Source organism: Chelonoidis abingdonii, chromosome 2 (genome assembly GCF_003597395.2).
Source record: "Chelonoidis abingdonii isolate Lonesome George chromosome 2, CheloAbing_2.0, whole genome shotgun sequence".
Lineage (NCBI taxonomy): Eukaryota > Metazoa > Chordata > Testudines > Testudinidae > Chelonoidis > Chelonoidis abingdonii.
Genome location: NC_133770.1, coordinates 153,361,630 through 153,375,498, shown reverse-complemented (window position 1 = coordinate 153,375,498; position 13,869 = coordinate 153,361,630). Strand labels below are relative to the sequence as shown.

The window sequence follows — 13,869 nt, the reverse complement described above, 5'->3', positions numbered from 1 at the left end:
ATGACCACAAAGCGGTCAGGACATGGGTTCTGTGTCTTGATGCACTGCCAACAGCACAGACCTCCGCAGGACCCTTCCTGCATGGCAGACCCCACCTGCTGTATCCCTAACACCGCTATGGGACCCTAAATGCACGTACCCCCTCCTCAGCATCGCTTCCTGCAGCCCCATGGTGCTCCCTAGAGGTCTCGCATCTAAAACCCAAACCAACCCTGCTTAGCTCGACAAGGTCACGGCACAAGAGAATAGGTGACTGTTAACTAGCACTTATCCTCAGTCAATCTCAAAGCCCCTTACAAAGGAGGTCAGTAACGTTCTCCCCAATTTACAGATGGGGAAACTGAGGCACAGAGCGGCGATGTGATTTGCCCAAGGTCACCCAGCAGGCCAGTCTCCTGAGTCCAGTGTTCTGCCCACTAGACTGTACTGCTGCCATTTGCCTGGAGGTGGACAATGGGGACGTCTGGTATTGTGGCTGGGATACTCCTAAAACCCCCTGGCTCCCGCTGCACGACGGTTTCTCCCTCTGCCTCGCTCAATGGAGTTGACCCCTCCGTGGGGATGCAGCTCATAGGGCCTGCCTGGAAATCCGTTGTTTCACCCTCATGATTTTCTGTTGGCCCTGACGCCAACCTGAACCTGGCCGAGACCAGGGGACGGCGGTGGGCTTTGTTTGGGCTGCCTCCCCGTGTCAGTGCATCTCTCTCTTTCTCTGCCAGGAGATGCTGGCGATCATGAAGTCCATTTACAACATGATGGGCCGCTACACGTACCCGATCGTCAGGGACGATGCCCCCATAGAGCATGTGGAGAAGTTCTTCCAGGTAAGCCAGCTCGCAGGCGTCTGGGAGTAGAAACCTTTTGCTAACCAGGGCAGTGGGCTTGGTCCATAGACCCATAGGTTCCAAGTTAGCCAGAGGGCAGATGGGCCTGATTCCTCCAAAAGCTGGGTGCAGAGGGCCTGATTCTGGTCTTGCTTATCCTGGTGTAACTAGGGTAACCAGATGTCCCAATTTTTCTTATATAGGCTTCTTTTACCCCCACCCCCACCCATCCCGATTTTCACACTTGATGTCTGGTCGCCTTAGGGATAACTCAGGAGTGGTGTCTCAGAAGTCAATGGAATCACAGGTTCTGGCTTGTATTTTTCCCGGGGGGGGGCTCCAGCCCTACTCTGCTTGAGGCTCTGCCCCTTCCTACAAGGCCCCACCTTTTCTCTGCCTTTTCCCACCCCCACTCCACGCTTTCCCCTGAGGCCCCCCTTGCCCATCAGCCGCTCCTCCCTCTATCCCCACAACAGCTTTCACCCACCGAACAGCTGATCAGTGGAGAGCCCCGGGCCAGAACCAGTGTGGCTGGTGGGTGCTGAAAACCCCCTATTTTTTTTCCCTGGGTGCTTGAGCCTCGGAGCCCCCATGAAATCGGTGCCCATGAGTGGAATTGTGCGGGGGTGGAAAAGGTGTGGGCGTGGGATTAATTTCACCGACACAGGAGCAGATGCAGATTCCCACACGGCTGCGGGCAGGAGGCAGATGGCGGGGGCCGTGGCTGGCAATCCTGCTGCAGATCCTGGCAGCTGCAGAGGGGCCCCATTAGGGACTCTTGATGTGGATTCACTGAGATTGGGTTACAAGCCACAGACACACTCTGGTCCCCGGGGGGCTGCTCCATTACAGGCCTTAGGAGGAAGGAGGACTGGTTGGGAGGCGTATCCCTGATGGCGGCTCAGAGCCACCGGGCAGAATGCAGGCAGAGAGAGTCCATTCCCAGGTCTGCCAGGATTGCAGGAAGGTGGACTTTTAGGGTACAGGCGGACGCAGTGTGGTTGCGGAGGTGGGAGGGGGAAGTGTGTTCTTGCACCTAGGCACAGATTTGCTGGGACCGCCACCCATGCACCTTCTGAGCTTCGCTTTTCCGTTTCAGAAAATGGACAGAAATCGGGACGGCGTGGTGACAATCGAGGAGTTTTTAGAAACCTGTCAAAAGGTGAGTAGGTTGCTGCTGTGGATTCTTCATCGCCCTTCAGATCCTGCAGATCCCTCCTCCTCTTCCTCCTGACCATATCCCTGGCGCCCTCTATAGGATTTAGAGCCCATCTTACCCATCTTCTTTTCCTAGAATTCATCTTACCGATTTGCCCAGTGCATTCTCCAGCCAGGACTCTGATTCATGTGACCCTCCAAATTCCAGTCACACCATTTCTAATCCCTTTTGACTGCAGCTTCCCCCCATCCAGATCCTCTCCTCTTGTGTAACACGCACTGTGGGATTACACATGTTGATTCCTGCTATGGAGGCACTTACTGCAAAAGCGAAGAGGGGATGGAGCTGTCGTAGGGAGACAGGAGACCAGACCAAGCTCCGTTAAGAGCAGGTTGATTTAACTCACAGAGCATGCCCATGTGTGTGTGGTAGCACATGAACAGTGCTAGATGATGCACATTGACTCAGCAAAGATTCTTAGCTAATTTAATCAGCAGACCTCAAAGCACTGTCCAAAGCAGGTCAGTCCTACTATCCCTAATGGGGAAGTCCCGTCCTCTTTCTGTGCCGATTTTCCCAAGTTCACCCAGCAAGCCAGTATTAGAACTCCGGTTCTGACAGCTGCCAGTCTAATGTACAGACCATACTTCCGTCAGATATATTCTTATTATTACAATAGAGATTAAGAGGCTCCAGCCAACCAGTTGCCCATTGGTAGGCACTGAACAGATGTGTGTTAGTCCCTGCCCCAAAGGGTTTACAACCCCAAAAAGTGGGGAAGGAAACTGAGGCACAGAGAGGGCGGTGACTTGCCCAACTTGTCACAGCAGGTCAGTGGCAGGGCTGAGATTAGCACCCAAATCTCCTGCCTCTCAAGATACTTCCTCATTCACTGAACCACAAATCTCCATTGGTTGTGTTGTTTCTGAACTGTTGCCCTGACCTTTCTCCCTCCTCCCCTTCCAGGACGAGAACATCATGAGCTCCATGCAGCTGTTCGAGAATGTGATCTAGAATGCGATCTCGTCTCTCCCAGCGCGGCTGCCTCCCGGCCTGCACGCAGATGGACGCCTCTATCTGTCTCTCTTGTTAAGCACACACACATCTTTATGAGAAGAAAAACAAACTCTTTTTATATTTAAAAAAAAAACAAAACAAAAAAGAGGACGTAATCATGTTTGCTCCCGACACTGACCGGATTCTCACTTGAAGGGCAAGAGGTGACAGAGAGAGATTGGGTTTCATGGGTTTGTCTGACCTAGCAGCGGGATTGGCTAGCTCTCCCGTAGGATATAACAAGGGAACGCTACACAGTGTTAAATACCACCTGTGGGAAAGAGACCAGCCTCATGGATTAAGCTCAGCACTTCTCACATGGTAGCGGGATGGAAAGGACGTTTGCATGTGGGAGGTGGAGTTCTTCTCACTAGCATCAAGTGAAAACCTGGCAATGGGGCAGTTACTGGGTTCCATTAGGAAAAGGAGGGAGAGGTAGTTACTGAAGAAGAAATGGGTCTCAGCTGGCATAATTTGGCATAACTCCATGGACTTCATACCCCCAATGTGAAATTTGACTTCAACTGAACTCCATCAATTTTCACCAGCTGAGGACCTCCTCCCCACTTTTCCATGTGCAGGAAGCTCCTGGGCCAAGATCCTGGAGCCTGAATGTGTCTCAGCTGTGAGAGAATGGTTTGTGGACATCTGAATGGAAGACATTACTGGCTGTTGGGAATCATCTCCAGAACTTCAGTTCTAAAAGCACAAGAGCATCCACTCAAAGGCAGGTTCCACATGGTGCGCAAATGTTAGAGAATGTACAGCGCCTTCTAGCGTCCCCAGAGAAGGGAAGCAAAGGAAGAAACTAACACACCTTCTCCCCAATCGCATTGAGAATGAATGTCCCTCCACCTGCAATGGTAGGGGAGAATGAGGTTTCTTCACTCAGGAGACTGGAACTGGGGCAATCTGCAACAGAAACAGGATATGAATTTTCTGAAGCAGAAGTACAAGCACAAATACCCTGGCCCTTCCAAACTGGAGGAGGAGGAGACGGGCCCTTGCTGCTACGTTCTGGAGCTGAAATCTTTCATTGTTTTCCACCAGTCCATCATTTCCATCAGAGCTGGCTCAAATATCTGTTGACTGCAATTGAGGGTTACACTGGAAAACTGTTATTCTGTGGGATGGGCAGTGTTGTTTAACTGCGTTGGTCCCAGGGTGTGTGAGAGACAAAGTGGGTGAGGTACAACCTATTATAAGTCCAACTTCGGTTGGTGGAGAGGGCAAGCTTTTGAGGTACATGGAGACGGAGGAAGAGCTCTTTGTAGCTCAAACTTGTCCTCTCCACCAACAGACGTTAGTCCAGTAAAAGATGTTACCTCACCCATCTTGCCTCTTCTGTGACACTGAAAGCGGATGGGCGGTGACTTCCGAATATGCCCAAAGCTTCAGGCTGCAGTTGAAAGTCATAAGTCAAATAGGATGTGAAATATCACCTATCCCTTGGGGATGTTTACAAGGTTTGGTTTGAGGGACTGTTTTATTTTGTTTGTTTTTTTAACGAGATTATTTTTAGACATTACACATGCTATTTCCAGGACTGAGATGAGATCTGACACTGGGCGAACAAGTCTTGAAAGAGGCCAGAGAGTTGGAAAAGCCAGCTGGGAATCAGCGCATGGAGGGCTAGACAAGTCACCGGTCTTCGGGTTTGGTAGGGAAAAGAGGAGGTGGGTTGGTAGCTCTGCAGCCAAGAGGGTGTCATCTTCAAGATCCAAGTCAGGGATAAGTCAGTACAGTCTCTAAAGAGGAACTTTCTAAGTAACTGGATGCTCCGTCTCACTGGGATTTCCTGTTGGCCTTGTCAGAGTCACGGAGCTGTGGGGCTGTTTCCAATGCAATAGAAATCCCCTAGATAAGGTGCCCTAGAGAGACTCCCCTTTCAGTTCCTTTAGTAACCTTGGATGGGTCTGGTTATTGAATGACCATGCCTCACTGGAGATGGAACACTCTCTGGTTAGAAGAGCACCAAGCCTGAGAAATAGTCCCTGGGTCTGCAGTGGGGAAGAGTCCACCAAACATGTTGGGGAAGAGAAGGTGTCCTGGTGGAAGTTGTCACATGCTTAAGCTAGTGCAGGCTCTGCCTCTTTCTCCCAGGCCTTCCCCTTGGATACATCCAGATCCACCTTTCTCCCCCACTACCCCCAAGTGCTCCAACCCCACTTCCCAGATCTAAACTAGCAGAAGGATCCAGACTTTGAACCACCCAGACTCAGTCCTCATCTTCCTCTCCACCTCTCTCAGTGCCCAAAAACCATCTATCTCTCTCTGCCCAAGGCCCAGATCAGTCTGTTTCTGTCTCCCACTGCCAAAAAGGCTCTGAATTCCGTCTGCCTTTCCCTCGTCTCTACCCTGAGCCCTCTCCCGGAGGCTGTGAGTTTGCACTCCATACTTCCTGACATATGTACAGTACAAGGAATGGCCGCATGTCTCACTAGCAGTAGCCTTTACTCCAGTGCCCCTAATCTCACACCCACCCTCACAGCACAACCTGGGGAGACAGTTGTCGGTTCCTGTTCTCTGTAACTACTTGATATTCAGTCACTGTATATTTTAATAAAATAAACTTAAAAAAAAAGTGGCTCTTATCGATTTTGCTTCCTTCCCTAGCATTAGATCCCAGCTTCTTCTGTATCCAAATCCTTCCCGTGCCACGAAACACAGCTGCTAGCATGAACATGGTTCTATTCTTGCTTTCTATCCTGGGCCTCTCTTTGCATAGCCAGCTGACTACACAGCTCAAATGCCAGAGCAGCATTTGGGATGGTCCATGTTATGGAGGGTGAGTACTGGAGACCCTGGAGCTTGGAGGTACGGGACAACTCTGCTGCGCATCATGCCCTGAGCGGGTTATGCCTGTGGTTTAGCCCTTACGGGTCTGCGATTCATGCCTTTGGATAAGCTAAGCCACTTTCCTATGGGACTCTGTGCTAGAAAGGGTCACCCTTGACGAGCGAGTCCTGACCCATGGTGCCTCCCCACTTTGCTAGGAACACACCTGCAGCACCCTGTGCCTTGCTCCTAGTTCATTAATTTATTATTATAATTTTGGTTCCTAGGAGCCCTAGTCATGGATGCATGCTAGGTGCTAAAGGAACAAGCCTTCCACTGCTTCTTATCCTTCCATTGTGCTGGAAATGGGGCGGGGGGGAGTTGAAAGAAGGAGGGGAGGCCTTGGCGGTGTGGGGTAGGCAGGGCTGGGGGCTGAAATGAGGCAAAAGAGACATAGGGCTCAAGGACTATTGGGAGCAGGAGGAGGTGGTTTTCTGGAGCATGGTTGGGGAGGGGGGTGGGATGGAGATTCCGCTCTCTCTAGCCCTGCTGCTGCTGACCCCCATGAGCAGGGTTGGGGCACGTCAGGCCAAAGGGGTGCAGTACATTGGATCCTCATTTGCTGCTGCCCGTTGGCACCATTTGGGAGCTGCTCTGCATTGCCGATGAGGGCGCCCATGGGTTCTGCTGGGGCGGGGGAGCCACACGGAAACCCTTCTGCAAGGCTCATCCTGCAGCCTGCCCTGCCCCACGCTTTGCCCCTGATTTCAGGGCGCCCAGTCTGGCTCTCGCCACACTTTGCCCCTAGTGTCATGGCGCCCAGCGTGGCTCTCGCCACACTCTGCCCCTACGAAGTGGGTATTCACCCACGAAAGCTCACGCTCCAAAACGTCTGTTAGTCTATAAGGTGCCACAGGATTCTCTGCTGCTTTTACTCTNGCTTGTGATCCACTATAACCCCCAGATCCCCTTCTGCAGTACTCCTTCCTAGGCAGTCCTTTCCAATTTTGTATGCGTGCAAATGATTGTTCCTTCCTAAGTCGAATACTTTGTGGTTGTCCTTATTGAATTTCATCCTATTTACTTCATATCGTTTCTCTAGTTTGTCCAGATCATTTTGAATTTTAATCCTATCTTCCAAAGCCCTTGCAACCCCTCCCAACTTGGTATTGTCCACAAACTTTATAAATATATTCTCTATCCCATTATCCAAATAATTGATGAAGATATTGAACAGAACCAGAGCCAGGAGCCATCCCAGTGGGACCCACTCAGTATGCCCTTCCAAATTGACAATGAACAACTGGTAACTACTGTCTGGGAATGGTTTTCCAACCACTTATGAACCCACCTTACAGTAGCTCCATCCAGGTTGTATTTCTCTAGTTTGTTTATGAGAAGTTCATGCAGGACAGTATCAAAAGCCTTATTAAATATACCACATCTACTGCTTCCCCCTATCCACAAGGCTTGTTACCCTGTCAAAGAAACTTATTAGGTTGTTTTGACACAAATTGTTCTTGACAAATCCATGCTGATGTTACTTATCACCTTATTGTCTTCTAGGTGTTTGCAAATTGATTGCCTAATTATTTGCTCCATTATCTTTCCGGGTACTGAAATTAAGATGACTGGTCTATAATTCTCCGAGTTGTCCGTATTTCCCTTTCTATAGATTGGCACTATATTTGCCTCTTCCATGACTTTTTGAAGATAATCACCAATGACTCAGATCTCCTAAGACAGTTCCTTGAGTATTCTAGGTTGCATTTCATCAGGCACTCCCAGCTTGAAAACATCTAACTTGTCTAAGTCATTTTTAACTTGTTTTTTCCCTATCCTAGCTTCAGATGGTACCTCATTTTCAGTGGCAATCTCTGTTAGACGTCCAATTGCTACTAACCTTTTTGATGACAACCGAAACAAAAAGTCATTTAGCCCTTTCTACATTTTCTATTTCTGACACACTGTACCTCAAAGTACCACCTTTTACCCCCATATTCACCACTGTCATATAATTATGATGTGTTTTGTACAAAGTATGTCTTGTGAGGTGTCATTTGAAAAGATTGATCTGCTGTACATTAATATCCAGTGGGAATGTATGTGCTGTCATTGTATGTGAAGTTATGAAGTATTGCTATATGTGTCACTGAAATATGTTGTGAGGTTGGGAATGCCCACCACCAGCCTTTCAGTTGCAACAAAGGAGGCCCAGACAGCATTAATGGCCCATCAAGAAAACTATCCACTATCCCAGAGGCTCCGTAGAGAAGGCACGTAGGCAATAGAGACTGCTTTCCCAATGGGGACTGCCTGACCCCCCACCTCTCTCGGCCGCCCAGAATAACCCCCCCACCTCCCTTGTCTTCCCCCCTCTAGCTTCCCAGAGGGGCCCCTCACCCCCATGGCACCATTGGGGTCACAGCCTGGGCCTCCGCCTCCGTGGGAATCCAGGTGAAACTGTGCGTGACCCTGGCGAACGACTGGGTGTCCCAGGGTTTGAGCCCTGTGCGTGACCAGTTACCCACCCTTCCCCCCCACCATGTGGTAGAGGGAGAGCCCAGGTTCTGGTTACTTTCCATTGGGGTAGTTAATAGGCGGCCTGTGAGCCAAATCCGGTCTGCCAGATGCTTTTGGATGGACCCCATCATCTTTTTATTTATTTGTCTATCATCATCATTAGTTTATTTTCTCTGTTTACTATACTTTGACCAAGAATTTGGACCTTGACAAAAAAAAAATAGACACCCTTGCTGGGCAGAGACCCAGCTGGAGTGCACGGATGACTTGTTCACGCTCGTTCGTCTCTCTCCCGCAGGATCTGATGCTGGTGTTGGTCCTAAGAGCCCTTCCAGTGAGTCTGAGACTGAGCTGGAGGCTGTCCGGCTGCACGAGCTGGGGCGGGACAGAGTCCAGGGGCGTTTCCTATCTAGCTGGGGCTATGAGGTTGGTCCAGTTTCAGACCGGCTCAGATGGGCCCAGGATTGGGCTGGAGGAGAGAGATGGAGGCAACGTGATTGATTTAAATGCTTTCGACCCCTCCCTGCCCAGGAGGATGAGAGAGTTCCTGGAGGTAGGGGATGCAGCACTGGCCATAGCGAGAAGGTAAGTGGGGATTTCCAGCACCCCTGGAGGGGGTGCTAGAAACCATTTCTGTCCTGATAGGCCAAGTAGATCCTCAAGCGTGCCCTGGAACAGCTGATCGTGGCGGGCAGGCGGTGCTGGGTGGATGCACTGATAAGGGGGCTGCAGGTGCATTCACAAAGCTGGCGCCTATGGCCCTGGGTTCTAGTCCTAGCTGTGCCATGGACTCAGCGCATGGCGTTTCCCTGTCTCATGCCTCAGTTTCCCTGTCTGTAAAACAAGGGGATAATGAACCTTCTCCTCCTAAAGTGTTTTTAAAGCTAGGAATGAGATGCTCTTTGATGGGCACTAGAGGGCGCAGTTGTTTTCGGGTTTGGAAGCTGGTTAGGAAAGGTGTGGAAGTGTACAGCTGGGATTGTCCTAGTCAGTCCTGGACCCACGCACGGACTGGTCATTCTTAGTGCAGGATTCTCAAGGCAGTGTCTATGCCAGAGGTTCATGTGAGCCCTGTTTTACAGGTGGGAAACTGAGGCACAGGGGGCAAGGAATTGCTTACAGCTACATAGGAAATCCATGCCAGAACTGGGAGTAGAACCCAGGGGATCCACTTCTCCCAATCCCTTGCTTTGAGCACTACACCTCCATCCTTGGTTTCCCCAATGAAGAGCCTCCCCCATTCTCAGCATCCCTTTCAGCTGCCCCTTCCCTCCTCTGTCTCTAGGGCTCAGGAGTCTGGCCAGCACATCCTGCCACGTGCTCAGGTGAACCTCCTGGCCCCCATACCCAATCCGGGGAAGGTGATCTGCGTGGGGCTGAACTACGCAGACCACTGCCTGGAGCAGAACGTGAAAATCCCCGAGGAGCCCATCATCTTCAGCAAGTTTCCCAGCTCCGTCACTGGCCCCTACGACGAGATCATCCACCCAGCCGAGAGCCAAGTAAATACCCCTCACTCCTCCTGCCATGCCTGCGGGGACCTTTCAGCCAAGACCTGTCTGCACGTCAGCCCCTGAAGATGGTGTCTGTTAAAGGCTCCAGCTAAAGAACTGTGGGAGCAAAAGCCAAGCGTGCCCGCTCCGGCCACAGAGAATGCTGCTGTCAGTAGATCGTGGGCCCAGATTTGAGCTGGCTGCCAGCTGCCTCGAGATCTATTTGTGCAAGTGCCTCCTGCTGGCTGTGTCAAGTAACAAGCCACCTAGACGCCAACAGTCCAGAATGTTACAGCCAAATAGCTTGCCATGGGGAGCTACCATGTTGTTGGGCCATAAGTGGGGGGGTGTTTCTGCACTGAGATGGAACTGCCCACCTGCCATATCACAAGTGGCGTTTCGCAGGTGTGGGAACAGTGATCTCGGACATCTCTAATTGCCTCTCCCCGTGGAACCCTGGCCCTGATTGCCTCTGTGCGCTGCTGGACTGGGGCAGAGACTCAGACTTGCCTGTTTCCTTCTCTAGGAAGTTGACTGGGAGGTGGAGCTGGCCTTTGTCATTGGGAAGAAAGGGACGCACATCAAGGTACTAAGGGAGCTGAGCACAGACTGTGGAGCCACTTCAGGTCTTGGTACTTCAAACCCAGCCCTGGCTGAATGGGGCCATCTGTTCAGTGACTTCAGTCCAGGGCACGTGGCAACAGCCACCACTGCAGCTGGCACTAAATGGCCCCCTGGCAGGCTGGTGACTGAACTGAGTGTGGTTCCTGTTCACCACTAGAGGGCGACCGTCTCAGTCAGGGGTGGCGCGTGTGTTAATTCTGCACTGTTGTGCCCAGAGGAGTCGGGCAGCCCCATGTTTGTGGTCTCTCTAGCGGTGGCTCCTGCGTGCGGCTGTGCGGCGACTCCCCTCCTATTTCCCTCCCTGCCTAGGAGTCAGCTGCGATGGATCACATCGTGGGATTCATGGTTGCCAATGACGTCACCGCCAGGGACTGGCAGATGAAGAGGAATGGGATGCAGTGGATCCTGGGGAAATCCTTTGACACCTTCTGCCCCTTGGGCCCTGCCATTGTCACCAAGGACTGTGTGCCAGGTACACGTCCGGCCCTTCGGTCTCTCCCGCCTGCTGGGCTGTGGTTGGCACAGGGAGGGCTGGGTTGCCTGCACAGATGCTCTCATGCTGCAGTGGCTTATGGGGTGATGCATGAACTGCCTTCATCCCTGATTTCTCCCACCTGCTCCATTGCTGCAGTCATACTGCCCTGGGCACACAAGACAGCTCAAGGGCCACCCTTGGTCGGGCTGGCTCTGTATTTGCATAGGAGCCCTCTAAATCCCAGGGCGCTGCCAGGCCTGGGGCAGGTGGCTTAGTATGTGGTGTCCTTCCCCAGTTATTACTGAACCAGTTCCCCAAGCACGGTGCTAGGAGGCTACCCCTGTACTCACTGACGCACTCAGGATGCTATTCCCAGCAGGAATCCCGGTGTCTCAGTCCAATTCCAATTATCTTCTGCACCCTACATTTCCTCCTGCTGCCACAGCTGGACCCACCATCCTTCGCTTTGTGACTCACCCCGTTCTCCAGGCTTGCTGTGAGCTGTCAAAACAGCTGTTGCGTACCAGCCCAGAGGTGGCTGCAGTGCAGCAGTAACGGCAGCCCCTTTGATATTTTGTCCAACAAATTGGGATCCTTCCTGTGATCTGAGGTTTCCTCTCCTGGATCCCCACTCTCCCACCTCCTCCTCTGCATAACAGGGCCTCTCCTCTTGCCCAGCAGAGGAGGTCTGTACAGGGAACCGCTCCACCCTCCCCAGTTATTTTGCAGACCTGACTGCTCTGTCTGTCTCTCCCTCTCTCAGACCCTCACAAGCTGGGAATCCGCTGCAAAGTGAACGGGGAGCTCGTCCAGGACAGCAACACCAGCCAGATGATCTTCAAAACGCAGGCGCTGGTCGCGTGGGTCTCCCAGTAGGTGCAGCCCCTGTCTCCCCTGCCCTGGCAGCAGCAAACCACTCTGTCCCTGGGAGCTGTGGTAACCCAGTGTGGTTCTCTGCCCCTCTCTAGTGGCAGGGTCATGGCTGCCTCCCATTGGTAGCCCTTGTCCTTAGTAGCAGCTCTGCTTTGAAAGCCAGAGGGTGTGGGTCGGTCCCTACCGCTGATCTATGCATGGGGTAGTCACAGCCCCCTGGCAGGAATCTGGGCATGGCTGAACAATCGTGGCCTTAATGGGGTGTGTGGTGGAGGCACTGAGCCGGGATGCCCTGCTAATGGGCTGTTCCTGGTTCGTGGCAGGTTCATCACGCTGTACCCAGGAGATGTCTTCCTCACCGGGACCCCCCCTGGCACTGGAGTTTTCCAGAAGCCCCCCGTGTTCCTGAAGGTGAGCGTCAGTTCTGGGGAATCACAGCCCCTTGGGGTTGGCAGTGAAAGCTGAAGCTGCTACCTAGAGATCGGGACTCCCTACAGCAGGGGCTAGGCTGGGTCCCAGCGAGGGACAGTGACAGGAGATAGCTGGTATCCCATGTGGACCCCGGTCCTGCCCTTGGAGCCACATGGGCCGACTGTGGTGCCTGGCTGGAGCGCTCAGCACAAACTCAAGAGCTTGCCTGAGCAGCTGGAATTGCAGCCCCAGGCTCAGAGGTTCCAGTAAGGGGGACAGCCCTAGCCTCTTCTTTTGAGCCAGCCTGCTCCTAGGGCTGTGGAATAAGTGTCTTAACTCCTACAGCCACTAGGGGAGTGCACCTCACTGCTACTGGCAACAGCAATTGAGTGTTCCCGAGGCTGCTTTTTTTAATGCTGGCTTTAGTCCCTTTACTTACAGTCAAAACAGCCCGGCGGGCTTAGGAGGTGCTGGAGGCTCCAGTCACTCTGTATGTTGTTTTGCATGTGACTCATCCAGCTCCCAGGGTTTCAGAGTGTGAGAGACACTCCCTCCTTTCCCCTCCCCCCTCTGGCTGGATTTTGTGTAGTCATTGCAGTTTGTCTATTCTAGGCATGAAAGGGGGGTCAGTCCCACCCTGTGTTCTGGTACGCAAGGCTAGGGGCATGTCTGAGCTGCTGGGGGGTAGATAGGGAGATATTAACCCTGGGGTTCTGCTGTAGCTCTGTTCAGACACTTGTAACTAGATAACAAAGATCGGGCATCAGCCATCCTACTCTGGGCCATGGTGTTGCTGTAGGGCCTGGTTCGAAGGATTCGGAAAGGCAAAGGGGAGCTGCAGTCTTTAGTTGGTAGCTGGCTGTGGCAGCGCGTAGCTCCTAAGGGAAGTGTTACTCTGCTTACCCTGCGTTGCAGAGAGGAGATGTGGTGCAGTGTGAAATTGACCAGCTGGGAGCCCTCCTAAACAAGGTCATTTGAGGATGCCTGGCCAGCGCAGTTCCCGGGGTCCAGGAGCTGATCATGGACACTGGCAGGTGCAGCACTTCAATGGCCTTCAGCTAATCATGTCACTCAACAGCATATGGATTTTGGAATAAAGCTCTTGCTGAAGGGCTGGTCCTGCTGTGCCAATGACAGAGCTTCAGATGCAGTCTGTGCTCCAAGAAGCTGACCTGACCCATCAGTATGCTCGCTGTGAAATCCATTCAAACACCCAGCGCGGGGGGGATCATGGTGCCAGGCTGCTATTAAAGGGGTAAGGGACACAGAGGGCTGCTCCCCCAGATGCAGAGCAAGGCCAGCCCTGCTCAGGGGGGATGGGGAACGAGTTAGGGAGGCGGTGCTTATTATATGCAACCCTAGACTGAGTCTTCCCCCATCCTGGGGCTGTATTCGCATAGACCATTCTGCTACCCACCTTAGCCCACAGTCCAGGACTGTGGGCCCTGCCGCACTGATCTCTCTAGTAACACAAGGGAAAGGAGAGCTGGCGTGGTACCAGTGAGAGGGAAGCAACACTGAGCCCACCATGGCTGGTTTTCAGAGGTGGGGAACCACAGGCATGAGCCTGTCCAGTAAAAGCAGCTGGAGACCCAGGCACCAAGAATAAGGTTTATTTTGATCTCAACGGAGCTCTGGGCTGGGGGTGGGCTC

The 13,869-nt window shown here is 52.4% G+C and overlaps 2 protein-coding genes across 5 annotated transcripts in view; both read left to right on the top strand.

Moving 5' to 3' along the window:
• Positions 1-3,959, top strand: part of KCNIP3 (potassium voltage-gated channel interacting protein 3) — a 127,622-nt gene extending 123,663 nt beyond the window's left edge. For all 3 annotated transcript variants that reach the window (XM_075062723.1, XM_075062724.1, XM_075062725.1), the window contains 3 exons: positions 720-824; positions 1,924-1,986; positions 2,950-3,959. In XM_075062723.1, the coding sequence (XP_074918824.1) occupies positions 720-824; positions 1,924-1,986; positions 2,950-2,997 (216 nt within the window). In that variant the 3' untranslated portion in view covers positions 2,998-3,959. The remainder of the gene's footprint in view (positions 1-719; positions 825-1,923; positions 1,987-2,949) is intronic.
• Positions 3,960-8,587: 4,628 nt separating this feature from the next.
• On the top strand, positions 8,588-13,350 carry LOC116820744 (oxaloacetate tautomerase fahd2, mitochondrial-like). 2 transcript variants are annotated; one of them, XM_032773415.2, is made up of 7 exons: positions 8,588-8,925; positions 9,626-9,842; positions 10,360-10,419; positions 10,767-10,929; positions 11,696-11,804; positions 12,129-12,216; positions 13,132-13,350. In XM_032773415.2, exons 1-7 carry the CDS (start codon positions 8,603-8,605, stop codon positions 13,192-13,194), a joined length of 1,023 nt encoding a protein of 340 aa, XP_032629306.1. In that variant the 5' UTR covers positions 8,588-8,602; the 3' UTR covers positions 13,195-13,350. The 2 variants fall into 2 exon arrangements, with proteins under 2 accessions (XP_032629306.1, XP_032629307.1); XM_032773416.2 differs by lacking the exon at positions 11,696-11,804.
• Positions 13,351-13,869: the final 519 nt, after the last annotated feature.